Source organism: Phocoena sinus, chromosome 15, assembly GCF_008692025.1.
Source record: "Phocoena sinus isolate mPhoSin1 chromosome 15, mPhoSin1.pri, whole genome shotgun sequence".
Classification (NCBI taxonomy): Eukaryota; Metazoa; Chordata; class Mammalia; order Artiodactyla; family Phocoenidae; genus Phocoena; species Phocoena sinus.
The window spans coordinates 27,817,681-27,837,919 of NC_045777.1; the positions used below are offsets into that span (position 1 = coordinate 27,817,681).

At 52.6% G+C, this 20,239-nt stretch overlaps 1 protein-coding gene across 2 annotated transcripts; it reads left to right on the top strand.

Moving 5' to 3' along the window:
- The first annotated feature begins 227 nt into the window (after positions 1–227).
- On the top strand, positions 228–11,857 carry FAM110A (family with sequence similarity 110 member A). Of its 2 annotated transcripts, none has more exons than XM_032607054.1 (2): positions 228–435; positions 10,299–11,857. In XM_032607054.1, exon 2 carries the CDS (start codon positions 10,395–10,397, stop codon positions 11,280–11,282), a length of 888 nt encoding a protein of 295 aa, XP_032462945.1. In that variant the 5' UTR covers positions 228–435; positions 10,299–10,394; the 3' UTR covers positions 11,283–11,857. The 2 variants fall into 2 exon arrangements, with proteins under 2 accessions (XP_032462945.1, XP_032462946.1); XM_032607055.1 differs by lacking the exon at positions 228–435 and adding an exon at positions 5,211–6,963.
- Positions 11,858–20,239: the final 8,382 nt, after the last annotated feature.

The following is a 20,239-nucleotide window of genomic DNA, read 5'->3' on the forward strand; positions in this document are numbered from 1 at the left end:
GCTGCCGGAAGAACCTGAGGCCACGCGGGAGGTGAGCGGCGGGGCGGGGCTGCGGAGCCGGGGTGCTTCCTCGCCCTGCCGAAGCTAAGCGGTCGCCTGGCAACGCGGGCCGCGCGGCGTTCGAACGGAAGAGAGAAACCAATCAGGATTTCCAGGGCAAACCATTCCGGTGTCGGGGGTGGGAGTGGGGCGGCGCGCTCACTTCCCCTTCCCCTGCGCCCCAGGACCTTCGCTCTGTCGGGGGCCTTGGGACAGTCAGGTCCCCCGGCTTATCTCAGTTAAGGAGGACAGCTCCGAAGAGACCCCGCGGGTCCTCACGTGGGGCTGAGGCCTCCCGAGCCGCGTTGGGTGCGGCCATTCCCCGCCTGGGTCCGAGCTGTCAGCCACCTCAAGACCCGCTCTGGAGGAGCCGGACTCGCCTAGCGTGTGCTCCAGGTGAGGGCACGGGTGGTCCGGGGCGCGAGCCCGGGACTAGGGGGTCTTCATTCACCGGGCGCCTGCGGTGCGCGTCCTCCCTGAGTCGTACCAGCGGAGACGTTGTGGAACCCCATTTCACAGATGAGAACGCTGAGGCTCAGGAAGGCAAGTGTCCTGCTCAGGCGAAGTCTGGCAGAGAAGCCGATTCAGGTCCTTCTGCTCCATCTCTCAGCCTCTAGTCTAGGTAGATATAGATTTACCTTGAGAAACCCAGACGGGTAACCGGTGGTCACTCTCTTAGCCTCTGATCAACCGGAACATGGCCAGTAGAGCTCAGGCCCCTCCCGGCTGCCTCTTCGCCACAGCGTCCTGGCGTCTCCTCCAGAGCATCTGTCTTCACTTCCCCGGAAAGCCAGCGGGTGGATTTAGGGCTCACTTGGGATCCTTCCGCTTACGGGGCTCTGAATTACAGTGCTGTGCCTCTCAGAAAGAAGAGCTGGGGGGATCGGGCAGGACTGACATTCCTGAGCTAGGTGCCAGGTGAGCAGCTGATGGTTTGGCCCTGGACTCTTGGACCTTTGGCTGCAGGACTCTTGGGAATCTACCCCAGGTTGGGGGAAAGGGTAGAGGCACACCCTCAACGGAAGACATTAGTCACCAGAGACTTTGGAGTTGGGGGTGGGCCCGGGACCCCTCCTGGTACAGCATCTGACCTACAGCAGGCCTTGCTTCCTGGGGAGCCCCCACCCACAGGTTGCTATTGTTGTTTTCCTTTTGTAGGTGGGGAAACTGAGGTTCTAAGAAGTTAAGCCCCTTGCTCAAAGTCACATGGTCAGACTTGGCAACTCTGGGGCTGGTTCCCAGTCTATCTGGCTTCCATCTTAGAATTCTAGACACTCAGAATTGTAGCATCTGGGAGTCTTGAATCTCTTCAAGGGGAGTTACTTACCCTCTCTCCTCCAAAGCCATCTCCTGGCTTTGGGTAGATGAGCTCTGGGAGATCAGAAAGAAAACAAGTCTTTTCTTCATTCTTTCAACAAATATTTACTGCCTTCATATGCCCTGCCCTCCGCCTTGTCTATTTTGTTTTTCTCAGTAGCATTTACCCCATCCGATGTCGTATAATTTCACTTATTAGCGAGTTTATTATCTTCCCAGACTGGAATGTGATACAGGGAGGGGCTAGGGTGAGGCAAGTGAGGTAGTTGCCTCGAGTGCAAAATTGAGGGGTACCCAAAGCCCCAGTAATCAAATGACTAAAGCTAACATTGATCATTTGCTCTGTGTTCTGCTGGTGGGAGACCAACTGGTATGGCCTCCATGGAGCACAGTCCCCCATCTCTGTCACAATTACACATGCATCCCCCTGAACTAGCTGTCCCACTTCTAGGCAGAATGACGTAGGCACAGTGAGGCTGCAGTGTGGTTTGTAATAGAGACTAGACACACACGCTCAGTGGCCATCGGTAGGGGCTGATGGGCTCTTTACGTACTGATGTAGCACAACATATATTAAGTTTATTAATAACATTATAATTAATATATGTTAATAACACGTATTATTAAGAACAACATATATTATTCAGTGAAAGAGCAAGACGAAAACAGTGCACAGAGCATGTTGCCATATGCATAAAAAATAGAAAGAATATATGTCCATTATCGCTTGCATGTGCCTAAAATCTCCGTGGAAGGACATACAGCTGTTTGATCACAACGATTCCTGCAGGGAGGGGAACTGGGTGGCTGGGGATAGGAATGGAGGGAGTTTTTTTTTTTTAAACTTCATTCCCTTTATAGCTTTTGAATTTTGAGCCATGCACATGTATCATCTGTATGTATTTTAGATTATTTATCTAATCATAAGCCCACTGCCCTGTCTGTGATCTGTCATTAACTTGCTTGTGACTTTGGGCAAGTTTCTTCACTTCCCTGGGCCGAGAAAAGAAGCCATGATGGTGAGCTCAGGCCCAGGCAGGGGGCAATCTGGGCCAGGAAGTGGGCTAGGTTGTGGGTCTGTCCTAACCCCACCTTCCCTACCTTATCCTGTGTGCCAGGCCCTTCCCTAAGGCTTTGCATGTGGTGTCTCTCTTACTCAGTCTCCACCGCAAGTCCCTTTGTCCTCATTTTGCAAGCTCAGGTGCAAACCTGAGGCCCAGCGGATTGAGTTGGTGGAAGTGTGAGGTCGTGGGCCAAACAGTAGATCCCTGCCTTAGGTGGCTGCACCCACACCCCTCGCACAGCCTGTTTGCCTCTCCCTTCCTAAGGTCTGTGCAAGGTTGACCTGGGCAAGGCTGACTCCAGGCAAGCCAGGGCACGAGCATCTGGGAAAATTCTAGAAATAGTGTGGGGTCTGGTGTGGCCCTGGAGGATGCCCAGCTGGGTGTCTCTGACCCTGACAGCTGGGCTGAAATCGAGCTGGGTTGTCCTACTGGCTGGCTGTCTCTGCTGCCAGGAGCCTTCCTGAATCCCTCTGGGGCAGGAGAGGGCCCCCCTGTCTCTGCCCAAGTCTGGGCCGAGCTTCTGCTGAATAGAATGAGAAGCAGGTGGAAGGGAGGGGTGAGGTGGGAGCGCACAGTGTCATGAAAATGAAAAACATCAGAAACCACACCTCCTGCCCCCTTAGCAAAAAATAGAAATCCCTGACACCTCTTGAGCCCTTACCGTGTGCTAAGTACTTTACAAGTATGAACTCCTTTAATTCTCTCAATTCTGTGATGTATGGTGGTTATTACTACCGTTATTTCCTCCTTATGAAGGGAAACTGAGCACAAGAGATGTTTAATAACTTGCACCTAGAGCTGGAATAGGAATCCAGGGAGTCTGGCTCTAGACTCTGTACCCTCTTTTTTTTCTTTTTTTTTTTAATGTATATAAAATACAATTTACCATTTTAACCATTTTTAAGTGTACAGTCCAGTGGCATGAAGTTCATTCACACTGTCGTGCAACCATCACGAATGGAAACTCCATACCCCTTGAACAGTAGTAATTCCTCATTCTCTTCTCCCTCCAGCCCCTGGCAATCACCTTTCTACTTTCTGCCTCTGTGAATTTGACTACTCGAGGTACATCATATAAGTGGAATCATACAGTATTTGTTCTTTTGTGACTGGCTTATTTCACTTAGCATAATGACTTTAAGTTTCATCCATGTTTGTTTATCTGTTTATCTGTCAGTGGACACTTGGGTTGTTTCCACCTTTTGGCTATTGTGAATAATGCTACTATGAACACTGGTGTACAAATACCTGTTCAAGTCCTTGCTTTCCGTTCTTTCGGGCGTATACCCAGAAGTAGAATTGCTGGATCCTATAGTAATTCTATTAAAAAATTTCGCCTAACTGCCACACTGTTTCCACAGTGGCTGCGCCATTTTATATTCCCAACAGTGTACAAGGTTTGCTAATTTCTCCTCATCCTCATCAACACTTGTTATTTTCTGTTTTTGTTTGTTCGTTTGTATTTTTTTTTTTGCGGTACGCGGGCCTGGCTCCGGACGCACAGGCTCAGCGGCCATGGCTCACGGGCCCAGCCGCTCCGCAGCATGTGGGATCCTCCCGGACCGGGGCACGAACCTGTGTCCCCTGCATCGGCAGGTGGACTCTCAACCGCTGCACCACCGGGGAAGCCCCATTTGTATGTTTGATAATGGCTGTCTTATGGGTGTGATATGGTATCTCATTCTGGTTTTGATTTGCATTTCCCTAATGATAAGTGATGCTGAGCACCTTTTCTTGTACTTATTGGCCATTTGTATACCTTCTTTTGGAGAAATATCTACTCAAGTGAGTCTGCATTCTTAGATTTGTAACCTCTGAGAGAAGGGGTCAACATTCAGTCTGAGCTGATGAAGAGCTCACCCAGAAGCTGGGCATTGGAGCATCTGTTTGGTTGAATAGTTATCACAGCGCACATTTTGGTGGCGCTTGTCATGTACAGGCCTCACACTGGGAGGGAGGCACTGTTAGGGATCCTGTTTTACAGCTGGGGAAACCAAAGCATGGAGAAGTTAAGTATCTTACCCACGTTTCAGAGCTAATCACTGGTGGAGCTGGGTTTGGACTCACTCAGGTTGGTCCCAGAGTCCATGCTACAGGGGTGGCCAGGGCGCTGGAGTGGAAAAGGGCATTGCCAGCAGTGGACCCAGTGTGTGCAGAGATTTGGATGTGGCAGCTTTGGAGGACGGACAGGGCCCAGCTAGAGCTCTCTGGATCCCAGCTTGAATAGGGGCTCCTGGAGGCTGGAGGAGGAGTGGGACAGGTGGGGGAAGGCCTGCGTCAGGGTTGGAGGTTGGGAGGAGGCTTGGTGCTGAGGGGCCTTGGTCTTTGAGGTGGGCTCAAAGTCCAAGGGTTTTAGTCCTGTGCTTTGTCACTGGAGGAAGGAAATATGGAAGAGTGTGGTGGAGTTCTTAGCCCAATGGGCGAGATAGGAAACAAGTGATAGTGAATATCTAAAATGACAGGGTGCGATGAATGTTTGGAAGGGAACAAACTGGGTAAGAGAGTTGGCAGGAGCCTCAGGGTGGTCAGGGAAGCCTCTCTGAAGAGGCGAAGAGGGAAGAGGTTCCAGGCAGAGAAAGGATGGTGCAAAGGCCCTGAGGCAGGAAAGACCTTGGTGTGCTCAGGAACAGCAGGGAGGACTCTATGGCTGGAGCAGGAAAAGCTGGAGATGAGGTGGGAGAGGAGGGCAGGGACTGGATCTTGGAGGGCCTGAGGGCCAAGTGGAGAGTTTGGATTTTATTCTAAGGAGATGGGGAGCCTTGGGGGCTGGGGCTGGGGTGGTTTAAGCAGAGCTCTGATGACATCTGATTTCTGTTGGGAAGACATTGCCATTATTGCCCTCATTTTATAGCTGAGGAAACAAGACCCAGAACCGTAGCCAGGGAGTGATTCCTAAGGTGGCTTCTCCCTCTGGGGCCCAGAGAGAGAGGCTATAGATTCCTTAGGAGTTCCCCGGTGAATGGCCAAAGCCCAACACTGAGGACTATCTTCTCCACACCCCTGCTACCCAGACCCGGGTCTGGGTTCAAGTTCTGGCTCTGCCATTTACCAGCTGTGACCTCAGGCAAGTGGCCCCACCTCTCCATGCCTCAGTTTTCTCAACTGTAAAATGGTCATAATAGTAGTATCTACCTTATAGTGTAGGTGTGAGGATTAAATGTGTTAACACATATAAAGAGCTTAGAACAAATGCCAGGTACAAAGAAAGCACTTGGAAAAGGTCTTACCCATTTTATAAAAATTGTCACTGTTGTCTTGCTTTTACTACAGTTAGACCCTAACTGAGCACAACCACTCCCCCTAATGCTTCCCCATTGTTGCCTTAGTAGAGGGCTAGGCAGGGACCCAGCAGGCTGCTGTGGAGAATGGTGGTCTTGTCACCTCCCTTATTCCCCTAAAATCAGGGCCCAGGGGCTGGAAGTGGCTTCAGGGCTGACTCACTCCCAGGTGGAGGAGAGCTGTTCCTTGAGTCACTTCCTGTCCCCTCATGCCCTCCACCCCAACCCTGGTGCAGCCCCTACCAGGCACAGACATGGAAGTGGGCCCTCTTTGACCTCCCTGGGGCTCAGGTCGGAGCCCAGTGCGCAATTACTTCTCTGGGCCTCAGAATCCCAGTGGAAACTGGCTTAATCAAATGTCCCACCTGAAGTGACATAATAGAGCTTGGGCTGGCAGAAGAGACAATCACCTCCCTCCCAGGAGTTCCTTCCTGCAGGGCTATAGTCTCCTCATCTGTAAAATGGGGATGAAATAGTTCCTCCCTCCCAGGGTGGTCCAGAGATTTAAAAGTACAGTGTCTGGCACTCAAAAATTCTAGTTATTATTATTTCTATTATTGCTGTCCTTACTAATGTTTACAGCTTGCACAAAGCTTCTACAGGCACTCTCAAGCTCTAAGAACTCACACTGACCTGGCCTGGAAGGTAGGACTTTCCTTTATTGACAGAATGGAAGGCCAGAGAGGTCCAGCAACCTGCTTGGGGACACACAGCTAGAAAGGAGTGGCATTAATTAAGGCTTGATCTGGGGGGAAAGTGCCCAGGTTGGACTCTCCAGGGTGACTTTGGCAACTGACTCAGCCTGTCGTAGCCTCAGTTTTCCATTAGTCAAATGGGGATAATAATAGAGCTCCCCTTGTAGGGGTTGTTGGGAAGATTAAAATGGGTTAATTAACACCAGGAAAAGTTAATACATTAACTGCTGGTCATTGTGGCTGTGAGAAAGGGGGACTCAGTTTTTCCATCTCCAAGATGGGTCCGGTTGCCTGAGCTGTCCACTAAGACTCTGTGTGCCAGATGTGCGGGCCAGTGCAGCTGTGGGATAGGTGGGACTAGCTCTCGGAAGAACTTACTGGGGTCGGTCGGTGGCGGCTGGGATCGGGTCCCGGCCGCTGCCTGGCTTTCGTTCTCCCTTTTCGAGTAATACCTGGGCCGGCGTGTTCACCTGCCCGGGGCCGGCCGCCGGAAGTTGCGCAAACGCGTGTTACCTGAGCCCAGGTGGGCCGGGCCGGAGCAGCGCAGAGCGGCGGCAAGGGCGCAGCCAGGTACGTGCGGGCCGGAGCCGGGGGCACGGGGCCGGGGTCGGGGGCTGCCCGGGCACCTCTCCCTCCTCCTCAGCGAAGGCGGGGACCGGGCAGGGACTCACCTTCAGGCCTGGACGAGGCTGTAGGAATCGTGCCATCAGCTCCCTCATTTAAGAGCCAGGACAACCCGGGCTCAGAGAGGGGAGGCGAGCAGACGGAATCACAGAGCATGCCGCCGCTGGGAATCTCCAGGATTGCCCCCAGTTGGGAAGGGCAAAAGCCAGACCAGGGATCCGTGCTCCCCCTACTCCCCCTCGAGGCTGACGCCAGGGAAACCGGTGGGGAGTGAGCAAGGTGAGGCTGCATGCCCCGGGGATGCCAATGAGAAGGGCCCGGGGCCGGCGCTTCTGCGGTCATTTGTGGGTAATGTTTGAAATCCGTGGGTGGGGCGTTGGGCGATGAGAGGAGGCCTCAGAGAGGACACGAGTCCCACGCGGGGACCGGGACCCTGGCTTTAACTTGCAGGAGACACCGCACATCGTGCTTTGCCCACCGGTGAAATGAGTCTTGTTCACTGATTAGCCTCCTTTGTCCGCCGCTTAGGCTCGGGCAGACGCTTCTGGAGAATGCGTAGAGACCCCTGCGAGAGGGGCGGTCTCAGGAGTTGGGTCAAATTCATAATAAAAACAAGGAACCCAGTTCATGCAGCGCCGCCTTTTTAACAGGTGCTGAGGAAAGTCCTCGACTTGTTTTTATCGCTCGATCCTCACGGTGACCTGGAGGATCAGGAAGGTGTATTTTTAACAGCATTTCACACATAAGGAAACCAAGTCTGGAAGAGGCGCAGCTGCTTGCGCAAGGCACACAGCGGGCGAGGGGGCCAGCTCCGGGCGTGACGGCCAGCGGCCCTAAAGCCGGGTTTGGCTTCTAGCATCTGTCCGGGTCCCGCCGGAAGAGCCCCTGGGGTCTGCACGTCCGGCCCGAGGGGGTGGGGGCCCGAGCCGGGTCGGGGGCGGAGGGGGGGTGTCGCCGAACCTTTGCCCTAGCCCTGCCCATCTGACCTCCTTCCTCCTTCTGTTTCCCGGGATGGTGCCCGGGAGGAAACCAATGCCACCAACGGGTTGGACTGGTTTGGGAGGCGGGGGCCCGGGGGTAGGGCAGAGTCTAGCTACGTTGACAGGGCTCAGCAAGGCTGCCTTTCCTGTGACCCTTCCCTCCTGAGGTCTCCTTGGGGGTGGGCCCTGAGTGGGGCAGGCTTTCCCTCCCACCTACTCCATCCCTTCTAACTTGGGAGCAGCTCTGGCTCTGGGCCAACAGCTCCCAAGGTTCTATTGTCAACTTGCCTTTGCTGCAGAGATCTCAGACTGGGGGCTGGGGGCCAGGCTGGGGCGGGGGGCAGATATGTTTGTAGGCATGTTTTGTTTGCCCTGTCCATGCACTGTTTTTAAAATTATTATTATCAAATATGCTAAGAATCTAGAGTTTCCATGCAATTCTGGGTTCCCAGTTTCCTAGAACATTCTATACCTACCATCTTAGACCCATATGACTACAGTAGGGTGGGTATGCCCCTCTCTTTTATCCTTGGTCTGCCTGCTTACATTTGGTCCCCATAGGTATTTCAGGTCAGTAAATATTTATTGACTGCCTATTATGTGTAAAGAGCAATACCTTGAAACTGAGATACAGTGAACAAAACGGACACCCCCCACCCCCACCCCCTTCGTGGAGCTGTTTTAGGAGAATGTGAGCAACAATGAGTAAAACTATTCGTTTTTTTTTAGATAAGTGAATCAGGCTTCATATGAATTTGTGTTTTATTTATTGTCTGTGGGACCTAGGTTGGTCACTTCTTTGAGTCTCAGTTTCTCCATCTGTAAAAATGAGGTGACAATGACCCGTATCACAGACTTGTTGGAAGATTACAGGAGAGGATGGTGTCAAATGTCTAGAAGACAGATTCCTCTCTCCCCTCCCCAATCCAGACTCTTCCCTCCTGGCATTCTGGATGTCTAGGTGGGGCTGTCCAACATAGCTTTCTGCTATGGCTGGAAATGCTCTAATCTGTGCTGTCCAGTATAGTGACCACTGGCCACATATGACTATTGAGCCCTTCAAATGTGGCTAGTGTGATTCAGGAACTGAATTGTGTGTATTTACTATAAATTTAAAGTTAAGGCTGAGTAGCCATATGTGGCTGGTGGCTGTTGAATTAGACAATACAGGTTTAGATGGCCTGAGCTACAGGTCCTCTTGAGGATCACCTAGACAGAGTCCCTTTCCCCCATTTTACACATGAAAGGGTTCAGGACTTGGTCTATGGGTTTTCTTCTGGCCCATCTCCAGGGGACTGCGGGGGGCACTTTGTGGCTCTAGCCCTTCCTTGGAAAAAAGGTCAGGGGTGGCCTGATGTCTGGGGGTACTGGGCCCTGATGCTTAGGTGATCATGTGGAGACCTATGCATCCAGATGTGGGCCCTCCTGCCTATGCATGTCCATCCTACTGCTGCTGGCAGATCCAGGGTCTGCTGGATGCTCCTAAGCAGGGCTGTGTGATCTTGGGCATTTCCAGCTTCTCTCAGAGCAGCATAGCTCAGGGCTGACGTTTCCACCTAACAGGCATCCATGGATTGCTGTGGGCCTGGCATTGGAATTTCATACTGGAAGCTAATGGGTGTCTGGACTCCATTGGGACAGGGGTGGGGACTTTCTACACTCCTCCTCCACAAGCTCTGCTGCTATGTCTGGGGCCTGGCATGTCTAGGCGGGTGGCACAGGGCAGCTTCCTGCCTGGGTGAGTGTGGGGTGGAGGTGGTACCAGGCTTCCTGTGGGCATTCCAGGTGCGGTGTGGGGTTGGAGCCCTTTCTCTTGGTCACTCAACCCCAAGACCCCTGCGCAAGCACCTCCCTGCTTGGAGGCAAGGGGCAGAGCCACCAACTTGCTGAATTAGCTTAATCAAGCTCACCTCCCTGGGCTTCAGTTTACGCATTTGCAAGATGGAACTGTGAAGAGGACCCACTGAAGTTGAGCCGGCTGGTGCCCAGCACTCAGCCTGGAACCCCCTTTACTTCCTTTAAAATGTGCCATGTCCCATCTTTTCTGCACAGGCTGCCCGTGCCTTTCTTCTTTGGCACCTTTTTTTTCTCTCTGCTTCAGCTGGGCTGGGCCCTCGGAGAAGGAGGGGGGGTGGGCGGAGTCACAGGCCCGTGAGCGGGTGCTTTCTGCCTGCTTATTGGCTCTCTGTGAATCAGAGGCGTGGCCTTTACCTTTTAATGGGGAAGGCGTCTTCAGCTTTTCTCAGTCTTTGCTGAGCCTTTGTCTGAGTGTGCTCTGCCCCTTTCTTTCCTCCGCTGCAGCCGTTGCGGTGTCCAGCTGCCAGCTTTCCGCCTGGATCTCTGTCTCCTCATTTCTCCAGTCTCCTCAGACAGAAGCCCTCGGGGTATGTAACAGCCATGCCTGTGGACACGCTGACTCCGGGAGCCCGAGACACCCCCGCCCTACCTTTCCGCCTACAGACCAAGGTCCCCGGCTACCAGCTACAGCGGCCAGCAGACTGTGGAGCCCGGAAACCTAGTGCTGTAGAGCGCCTGGAGGCCGACAAGGCCAAGTATGTAAAGAGCCTGCATGTGGCCAATACCCGCCAGGAGCCTGTGCAGCCCCTGCTGTGCAAACAACCGCTCTTCAGCCCTGGGACTCGCCGCACGGTGCTCACGCCTTGCCGCCGAGTCCTGCCTGGCCCCGGCCGCCGGCCCCAGCTGGACCTGGACATCCTGAGCAGCCTCATCAACTTGTGTGATAGTCCTGTGTCCCCTGCTGAGGCCAGCCGTACCCCCGGACGGTCAGAGGGGGCCCGCCAGGCTCCCCCAGCCACCCCCCCACGCCCACCACCCAATATTGCTGCAGTCCGCCGAGTGGATGTCCTTCCCCTGCCGGCGTCACCTGCCCAGCCCTGCCCATCACCAGGCACTGCCGCCACCTCTAGCCCGGCCCGGCCCCCAGGTTTGCAACGCTCCAAGTCAGACCTGAGTGAGCGCTTCTCCCGGGCAGCAGCTGACCTGGAGAGATTTTTTAACTTCTGCGGCCTGGACCAGGAGGAGGCACGGGGATTGGGTGTGGCCCACCTAGCCCGGGCCAACTCAGACATCGTGTCCCTGGCTGGGCCCAGTGCTGGGCCGGCTAGCTCCGACGGGGGCTGCTCCCGCCGCAGCTCTGCCACCATCGAGGAGCTGGCTCGGGAGCGCGTCCCCTATGGTGTGTCAGTGATAGAGCGCAACGCCCGGGTGATCAAATGGCTGTATGGGTTGCGACAAGCGCGGGAGACTCCAGCAGCTGAGGGCTAGGCCTCCATGGGACTCGACATTCGCCACGGGACAGATCTTAGAGAAGCCATAGGCCCCTTGACCTCTCCTGCATCCATTCCCTGGCTTGGGGCAGACCAGAGGCTGCTGCCTCATGTGAACTTGCTATAGAGGCAAAGCCTCAGAGTCTGGACCAGCATCCGTCTGACAAGGACCGACCCGGAGAGAGTTGGCTCTTGACCTTGGACTACCGCCTGCGCCTCACATGTAGGGTTTTGACATGGATGGACCCCTGCTTGTAGGTTTGGATTTGGGGCACTTAGCCCTTCCCACTGAGAGTGAGGGACCAAGGGATCTCACCAGAGCTGTCTACCCAGCAGCTCTGTTTCTTTCTTCCTTCCTTGGCCTCTGTCCTTTACTGACTTCCTTACCCAGTGGGTCTTGGTTCCCTGGGAACTCACCCTGGGGTGGGGGTAGGAAGGAGTGGCCTATCCACATTCTTCAAGGGGCTTGCCAGCCTGGGCCTAGGTGGGTAGACTACAGAAAGGACTGGTAGGAGTCTGCACTGCTCTGACTTTCCTCCTCTTGGTTAATAAACACAAATGCTTGTTTTTCAAGGGCTGGGTCATCAGACTGTTCTGTGTACACAAGGAGAAGGGGTGGGGGAAGTCTTGGGGTGGGGCCTTCAAAACTCAGTGATTGCCCACCCCAGGATCTGGGGGGGCATGAGGCCAGTGGCTGGCTCTGCCTGAGACTCGCCTCACAGGGCACCCTCATAACCCCTCTGGGAGGCTAGCTGATGGGCCTCCTTCATAGTGGAGGACGCTGGGTCTGGCCACAGAGTGAATCAGGAAAGAACTGAGAAGAGGACTGGAGACTTTCCCCTGCACCAGGAAGGGTACCTGCCTGGGAAAGGCTGACAGGTACATGGACCCTCCCCAACCGTAAGTATTCTGCCCTTTCCCATCCCAGCCCAGTTCCCAAGAGGGCAGGAAGCTAAGAGGGGGCAAGCCCTGAACTTGAGGTCACACAGGCCATCGATTGGAGATTGGAAGTGGAAGTTCTTAGAGGAAGAGGGACTTGAGGTGGATAGCAAAAATGAGTGGCCTTGCCTCCAACTCTAGGTGACCCTGGGAAAGCCAGTCCTCCCTCTCTGGGCCTCCGTGGGAGAGTTGGAGGCATGGTCCTCTTTGGGTTGGGGGAAGGGGAAGGAGGTGGCTGGCACTGGGCTGTGAGGTCTCGGCTCCTTTCCATCTCCCTCCAGGTTAGTTACCTGCTAGGAGACCCCCACCCCCCACCCTTGGCTGGTGAAGCAGCGAGGGCTGGGCACACAAAGGGTGAGAGCCTGGGTGGCTTCTGTATCCCCTCTTCCCATGGGGGGGTGGCAGGGCTGGGTGGTGCTTCCTCTCCCGCAGGCTGCCTGGGCTGCAGCGCTCAGAAACAGGAAGCTCTAATGGGGGCCCTGGTGACAGGTTTGATGTAGGTTTTATTTTAAGCATTAAGAGGAGATTTCCGTTGGGCTGTTGACAAACATCCAGGTCAGCCCAGCTGTCTGTCTGTCTGACAGTCCACAACCAGTCCCCAGCCTGGTCCCCAGGTTAAAGGAGTGATGGGGTCGGGGGGATAATCTGGGTAAGCTCTGCAGAGGTCGTGTCCTTTGAGGTGTCAAAGACCTTTCCCTCCAAGGCAACCCAGACAGAATTTGGTGCTAAGGGTTGCCCCTTGCCATGAGCTGCCAGACCCCCAGAAACACAAGAAGGTGGGAGTGTTGGCTGCATTTTACGTGTGAAGAAATTGAGGTTTGGGTCACAGGACTGTTGGTGATGGGCTGGGAGACCCCTTGTTCCTGGAGGAAGTTTCAGTACTGGGCTCAGACCTTTCATACTAAACCTGTCATTGAGTCCTCAAGGTGACTTTTTTATGGTCACCTGAGAAGGTCACCTCTTGTCTTAGAGCAGGGAGGGGTAGTGGCTTGCGGGCTGTCACAGAGCGGGCCTGTACTCCAGCCTGGGGTCACACCCTGGACTGCTGGACACCCCAGTCACCGGCTCTCTGGCTCCTTGATTCTCCCGACACACACCTCACCTCTCTTCCCCATTCTGGCGGCCTTTCCTCCTAGTCACTATCGAGCACCTACTGGATGCCCAGCGGTTGACAAGATAGCCATGGGCCCTGCCAAGTCTAGGGGGAGGGAAGGGGCAGCTAAGCAGAAACTAGTCATTCACACTCAGGAACTTCTGCCCTAAGACCAGAGCTGTTCCTAGGAGCTGGGCCAGGGGGAGCCAAGAGGAGCATTGGGAGGGTCTGTTGGAAGAGAGCAGGGAGGGATTTTTGGAAGTGGGGAAAGTGCCACATTGAGCCTTGACTTCTCTGACAGGGGCTGCCTCGTTCTGGGAGGGCTTCCCCTCCTCCAGGATTCTGTGGAGGGAGTGGCTAGGGGCTTCTGCCACTCCCCTTACCCACCGGTCTACCAGCCTCCGGGATCTGCAGAAACAGGCCCTCTATTGTTTTGCCTCCAGTTGGAGTGTGAGGGGCAGTGAGTGGCAGCCCCTGTGTTTCAGGCCCTCTGAGGGCCTGCAGCTGCTGCCCTGTCCCCTGGGGCCGCCTGGCCGCCATAGCAGCTTCCCCAGGCCAGATTGGCCCCAGCTGCCTAGCCCCTAATTAGGCAGAGATGAGATATCTGCTCCCTGATCTATTTCCCACCAGCTAATTATACACATGTGAGCTTGGGAGACTGGCAACCTGGCTGGCTACTTCCGTCATGAAGGTGTGATGGGCCCCCTGGGAAATGTACCCATCCCTACCTGCCGGACCGCAGTTCATCCTTTTGGCAGAGGATGGGATATAGCAAGGGGCATTGTTCCTGTCCCTGATGAAATGGTTCTGGCTTTGTTAATGAGTTGCTGAAGGGGACCAGGGGGAGGAGACCCCCCATCCTGCCTGACATCCTGTGTCCAGGGGGAGTATGCAGGTCCATCCAGGCCCAAGACAGAAGTGCCCCATCCAGTTTTTTTAAAATTTAATATTATTTTTCAGATAATATATTCATATATTTCCCCCAAAATTTTATTAAGAAAAATTTCAAAGTTGAAAGTATTATATAGAGAACACTGATATATCACCTACTAGATGCACAATTGTTAATATTTTGCTGTATTTCCTCTATCAGACATCTATCCATCTATCCACCCATTAAAACAACTTGTTTTTTTTTGAAGCTTTTCGAAGTAGGCTGCAAACATCAGTACACTTCCCCTTAAAGGCACTTCAGCATGCAGATCATTAGCTAGAGTTCTGTATTTGTTTATGGTTATTCTTGGGAGTGGGAGGTAAAATTTATATACAGTGAAATGCATAGATCTTAAAGGTACCATTTGCTGAGTTTAGACAAGTACATACTGTACTCCAAACCCTAGACAGGATATAGAACCATGAAAAGTTCCCTCACGTTCCTTCCATCAGTTCCTGTCCCAAACTCATGGATGGATCTATATAAATACTACTAATAAAAACATTCCCTTGCCCTGTACTTCCCACTCCCAGCCCTGCTCCCCAAAGCAACCACAGTCAACTTTTTAAACTATTTCTTCTGGTACTTTCCTCTGTATTTCTAAGTAACATTCTTTTCCTGCTATTTTCTTTCTTTTTTTTTTTTTTGCTACGCGGGCCTCTCACTGCCGTGGCCTCTCCCGTTGCGGAGCACAGGCTCTGGACGCGCAGGCTCAGCGGCCATGGCTCACGGGCCCAGCTGCTCCGCGGCACGTGGGATCCTCCCAGACCGGGACACGAACCCGCGCCCCCTGCATCGGCAGGCGGACTCTCAACCACTGCGCCACCAGGGAAGCCCTCCTGCTATTTTCTTGATTATTTTAGGCAAATATTGACTTTCAGGTCTGATGTTCCCACAGTGTGGCTTCTGCAGCCTGACTGCCTGGGTTTGAATTCCAGCCCTTCCCCTTACTGACCAGATGACCTTGGGCAAGTGACTTAACCACCTGATGCCTCAGTTCCCTCATTTGTAAAATGAGAGTAATAAGAATATTGAAGTTATTGGACTTACGAGGATTCAACACGTGAAGGGCCTAGAATAAGGCACATCACCCAGTAAGTGGTCAAAACTCTTTCTTTTTGTAGTTTTTATTATCAAGGAAGACAATTTTTCTCTACCTCCTTTCCTTTCAAAATCTACATTTATCACAATTTTTCATTGAATGACGAATTAATGTTATTTATATTGTGACCATATAAATATTGTTTCTTGCCAAGTTGCATATTACAATTACATTCCCCTTTTTGTGCAACTCTGTTCTTCCTGGAGTTACTACCTGCTTTGGTTTTTCATTTGCTTAGTTTCTTCTTTACTCATCCTTAATTCTCTGACATCCTCAATTTCCCCATAGTTACACACAGAAGATACTTTATTGGTTCCAATTTTCTTCCTGAAACCCTTCATGTGCTTTTTAACAATCCCACCCCCCCCTTCAAAAACAACAATGGAACCAATTTAAAAACTAGAATCTCAAGCACAAGTACAATTTGTAAGATAAGATTTGTGAGCATCCACTCTCTGTCCCTGCTCATGTGGGTCTCTAAGAGGAATAAAAACTGAGGCTGTGATACCCCTGCCAGGCCTCTCCATTTACCCACAGGAACCCCTCAGCACTGTCTGCTCACAGCTGCCAACCGCTGGCTTGTCCTGTGCCCTTCGCTTTATCCATCGATTCATTCAGCAAAAGTCTACTGGGTCCTTCTTCACCCCTGGAACTGATAGAGCTTGGGCAGTATCAACCCATCTGTTCCCAGATTGGCATTTACATTGACATTACATTACATTGGCAGCCAGGAGAGTGGTCTGAATAGAGGTGTGTGTGGGGTTGGGTGATGGCTCTGGGTGTGTGTGTGTGAGACTTGTAGGGGCTAGTGAGTGTCTGTATGGGTGCCAACAGATTTTATATGAAAAGTTATCTGTGTGCATTTATGCGCGTATGTGCATAGATGTTGTCTGCACAGTGTGTGTTCACCAGGTGTATGTATCAGATAGCCCTTGCTGTGTAACAGGCCACCCTAGACCCAGTGGCCTAAAACAACAAATTATTAGTTTATGATTCTATGAATTGGCAATCTGGTCTGGGATCAGCTGGGCAGTTCTGGTCTTACCTAGGCTCACTGATGTAGCTGCAGTCAGCTGGGGCTTGGTGATCTTGGAGGGCCTCACTCACATGTCTGGCAGTTGGCAGGCTGTTTGCTGGGGTGCTTCAGTTCACCTCCAGGAGGCTAGCACGGGCTCATTCACATGGTGATCTGGAGGTTTCGTGTTCAGCTCCAATGCACGAGTGCTTTTTAAAGCCTCTTCTTGAGTTATGATTACTAATGTTCCATTGGCCAAAGTGACATGGTCAAGTCAGATTCAAGGGGTAAAGAAATAGATTCCAGGGGCTTCCCTGGTGGCACAGTGGTTGAGAGTCCGCCTGCCGATGCAGGGGACGCGGGTTCGTGCCCTGGTCTGGGAAGATCCCACATGCCGCAGAGCGGCTGGGCCCGTGAGCCATGGCTGCTGAGCCTGTGCGTCCGGAGCCTGTGCTCCGCAACGGGACAGGCCACAGCAGTGATGAGGCCCACGTACCACAAAAAAAAAAAAAAAAAAAAAGAAATAGATTCCATTTCTTAGTCATATTGCAAAGGGCATGAGTACAGGCATGGAGGAATTTTTGCAGCTGGTTTTCAATTTATCACAGCCTATGTGTGCTGGGTAAAGAACTGGGGAAAGTTCCTACCTTTGGAATCAGAAAGACCTGGATTTTTCGGTGCCACCACTTGTCTGATCTTGGTCAAGTTGCCTCGCCTCTCTGAGCTCTGTAAACTGGATAAAATTGAATGACATGAGATGGTCTTTGTAAGTGCTTATTCCATTCATTTGTTCATTCACGCAACACGTATTTATTAGGGCCTACTACATGCCAGACCCTTCGCACGGCCTGGGGAGATTGCAGTGAACAAAATGAACCAAAGCACTCGCCCTTGGGAGGCTTAGTCTAGGTTGTGGACAGACACCAGTTGATCATCCCAATAATTTTATGATCACTAAGATTAGGTCCTGAAGGAAGGAGAGGTTGCTGACCTGACCAGGGAGGTCTCGGAAGCCTGAGATATCTGAGCTGAGATGTGAAGGATAGGTAGGAGTTAACCAGGAGAAGAGAGGATAGGAGTGGAAAGGGATTACAGATTGAAGGACCAGCATGTGCAAAGGCCCTGTGGTGGGAGGAGTAGATTATTGGAACAGAGAGAGTAGGTGAGGCTGAACCTGGAGCATAAGGGCCTGGCTGTCTGAGGCTATCAGAGCCTTTGAACAATGGGAGGGTCTATCTTGCCAGGCAGCGTGAAAAAACCCCCAAAGGTCTAACAGTGTTCTACAAGGCCCTCATGACCAGGATCCCTGTTACTCCTCCCCCTTCCCCTTTACCTACTCTGATACAGTCTGCTGCTTCCTTGATGTTCCAGAAACACACTAGACACATTTCTACCTCAGGGCCTTTGTACTTACTATTTCTACTGCCAGCATCTATCCTACTCTAGGTATCCACATGACTCACGCCCTCACTTCATTCAGGTCTCTGCCCACATGTCACCTTCTCAGAGAGGGCTTCTCTGACCCACCCATTCACTGCTTTCCGCAGCTAAACCATCAGCACCCAACAGCCACTAGTTCCCTACCCTGGTTTATTTTTCTTCCTAGAAAAATACTCCCTCCCCGCACCTCCCACCGACACTTACAGTAAACAAAGGCCACATTATATTTCTTGTGTGTGTCTCTCACTAGAATGCAGCTCCAGGAGGCATGGGCTCTACTTTGTCTAGGCTGTGTCCCCCTCCCCTGGGGAACAAGAGGTGTTTCATAACCACTTGTTGGGTGAAGGAATGAGTGAAAACAAGTGAGTGAATGGCGTGCTGGAAAGAACTGACTCCTAGAAATTAGGAGATCTGGCTTCAAGCCCCAGCTGGGTGAACTAGAGAAATCATTCACCTTTCTGTTCCTTGGTTTCCCCAGCTGTGCTGTGAGGTGTTTGTGGTCTCTAGGTTCGTTCTGGGTTTGGAAAGGAAGACTCCAGGCTATGGAGGGTTAGGGCCTGTCAGGGAGGAAGGGAACTGGGGCCTTCTCCATTGCCTTCCTGGGGATGAAAATAGCCTAGCCCAACCCCTACGCTGGCCCCTTACCCTCACTGTGGCATGCAGCTGGAGCCAGGGGGCTCTGTCTGGAGCCTGCCAGCCTGGCGCTGGGCTGGAATCAGGCCGCCTGACAGCTGGGCCAGGCAGCCCTGGGAGGTTCTTAAGGGCAAACTGGGCCTATTGGATGCCGCCAACCTCCCTCCGCACCTCCCCTTCCTTTCTCAGTGTCCACTGGCAGGGTAAATCCCTTAATCTTCTACATGTCTGCAACCTTTGCAGCTTGCAAAACTCCTTCTTGGTCTGTGTCTTATTTCACTCTGCATGGTAACTGCTTTACTGGTGGGAGCATTAAGCCTCAGAGGGGACAGCTGCCTCGTTGGAGGTTACATAGCCAGGACTTAGTGCAGTTATGGGGGAACCCAGGTCTGGTGCAGCCCTGCACTGCCCTGCCTGCCTCTGTGTGTGTGTGTGTGTGTGTAGGGTGGCATTATCACGGTTAAACCTCACTACCAGTGCCCTCCCTTCACCACCAGCTCCCAGAGTCTCTGATAGGCTGGAGGTTAACAGCTTGTGGAATCAAAGTGCCTGGGTTGAGATCCCACCTTTGCTGCATCCTAACTGCGTGGACTGTTGGGTTACCACTGTCCCCCACCTCAATGTCTGCCAATAGGACAAATCCCTTAAATCTGGACACCAGTAGGACTAACATTATATGCACTGACCAGGTTTTAAAAAATTGAATTAGTTGCCAGTATTTAAGCATTTAAACAGTTGGAAGAATCACATAGACAAACCAACTATGAGCATCTATGAGGCCCCAAAGCCCCTACTGTGTGCCTGGCACAGAGCAAAGTGCTCCCAGGGGAGCTCATTCCTGGGCATGAGTGCCATTGTGACATGGGTACCGTGTACCACATCCTCCAACGAAGTCTTAGAAAGGTGAAGCCATGTGCTCAAGGTCACGTGGCCAAGGAGGGCAGAGGTGGGGAGGGAGGTGAGTTTGAGGGGGCGGGGACCCCAGCACTCACTCTTCTGGGATCCTTGAGACCGACCCACTGGCGTTTATTCAAGCAGGTGTGTCACTCCCTCTCTGGGTCTCGGTGTGCCTCTTGGCAAAATGGGATGGGGCCCAGGTGAATGGAGAGGGCCTGCCCTGGCTTAAGGGGCAGTGGGGCCCTGTCCCAGCCCAGGCTCACTCCTGAGAACGGGGGCTCAGTGGGCCCCAAACTTCTGGGTTCTCATGAAAAGCGAGATCTCAAAAAGCATTTATTTTATTTTATGTTTTGGCTGCATCACACGGCTTGTGGGATCTTAGTTCCCCAACCAGGGATTGAATCTGGGCCCCCAGCAGTGGAAGCACGGAGTCCTAACCACTGGACTGCCAGGGAATTCCCTCAAAAAGAATTTAGTATGTTGTTCTCTCGCTGTTTAAATGTGGGCAAGTAACTACTTAAGTGTAAAAGTACCCCATACAAAGGCTATAGGTATTTATTACGCCATTGTTTGTAATAGCAAACAACTGGATATACCCATCAATGAGAAGTGGTTACATCAGCTCAGCCCAGCCACGTAATGTCCCATTGCGGCACTGGGAAGGTGCACTGCACGCACTGGTGTGGACTGGCAAGGTACTTGGTTCCATGAACAGAGCAAGGTGTGAGACCAGGCGCCACGTGCTACGTTTGTTGAAACCAGAATATGTGCCCAAACCCTCTTGTACTGGCCTTCAATCTCCTGGAGAGCTACACAGGGAACCCGATACACTGGCTGCCTGGGGGGAACTGGCGGGCTGGAGCCAGGGGTGGGAGGGAGACTCACTTCTTCCTCTTTGTACC

Excerpts from the sequence above, each read along its gene's own strand:
- FAM110A (XM_032607054.1), top strand. The coding sequence starts at position 10,395 with ATGCCTGTGGACACGCTGACTCCGGGAGCCCGAGACACCCCCGCCCTA.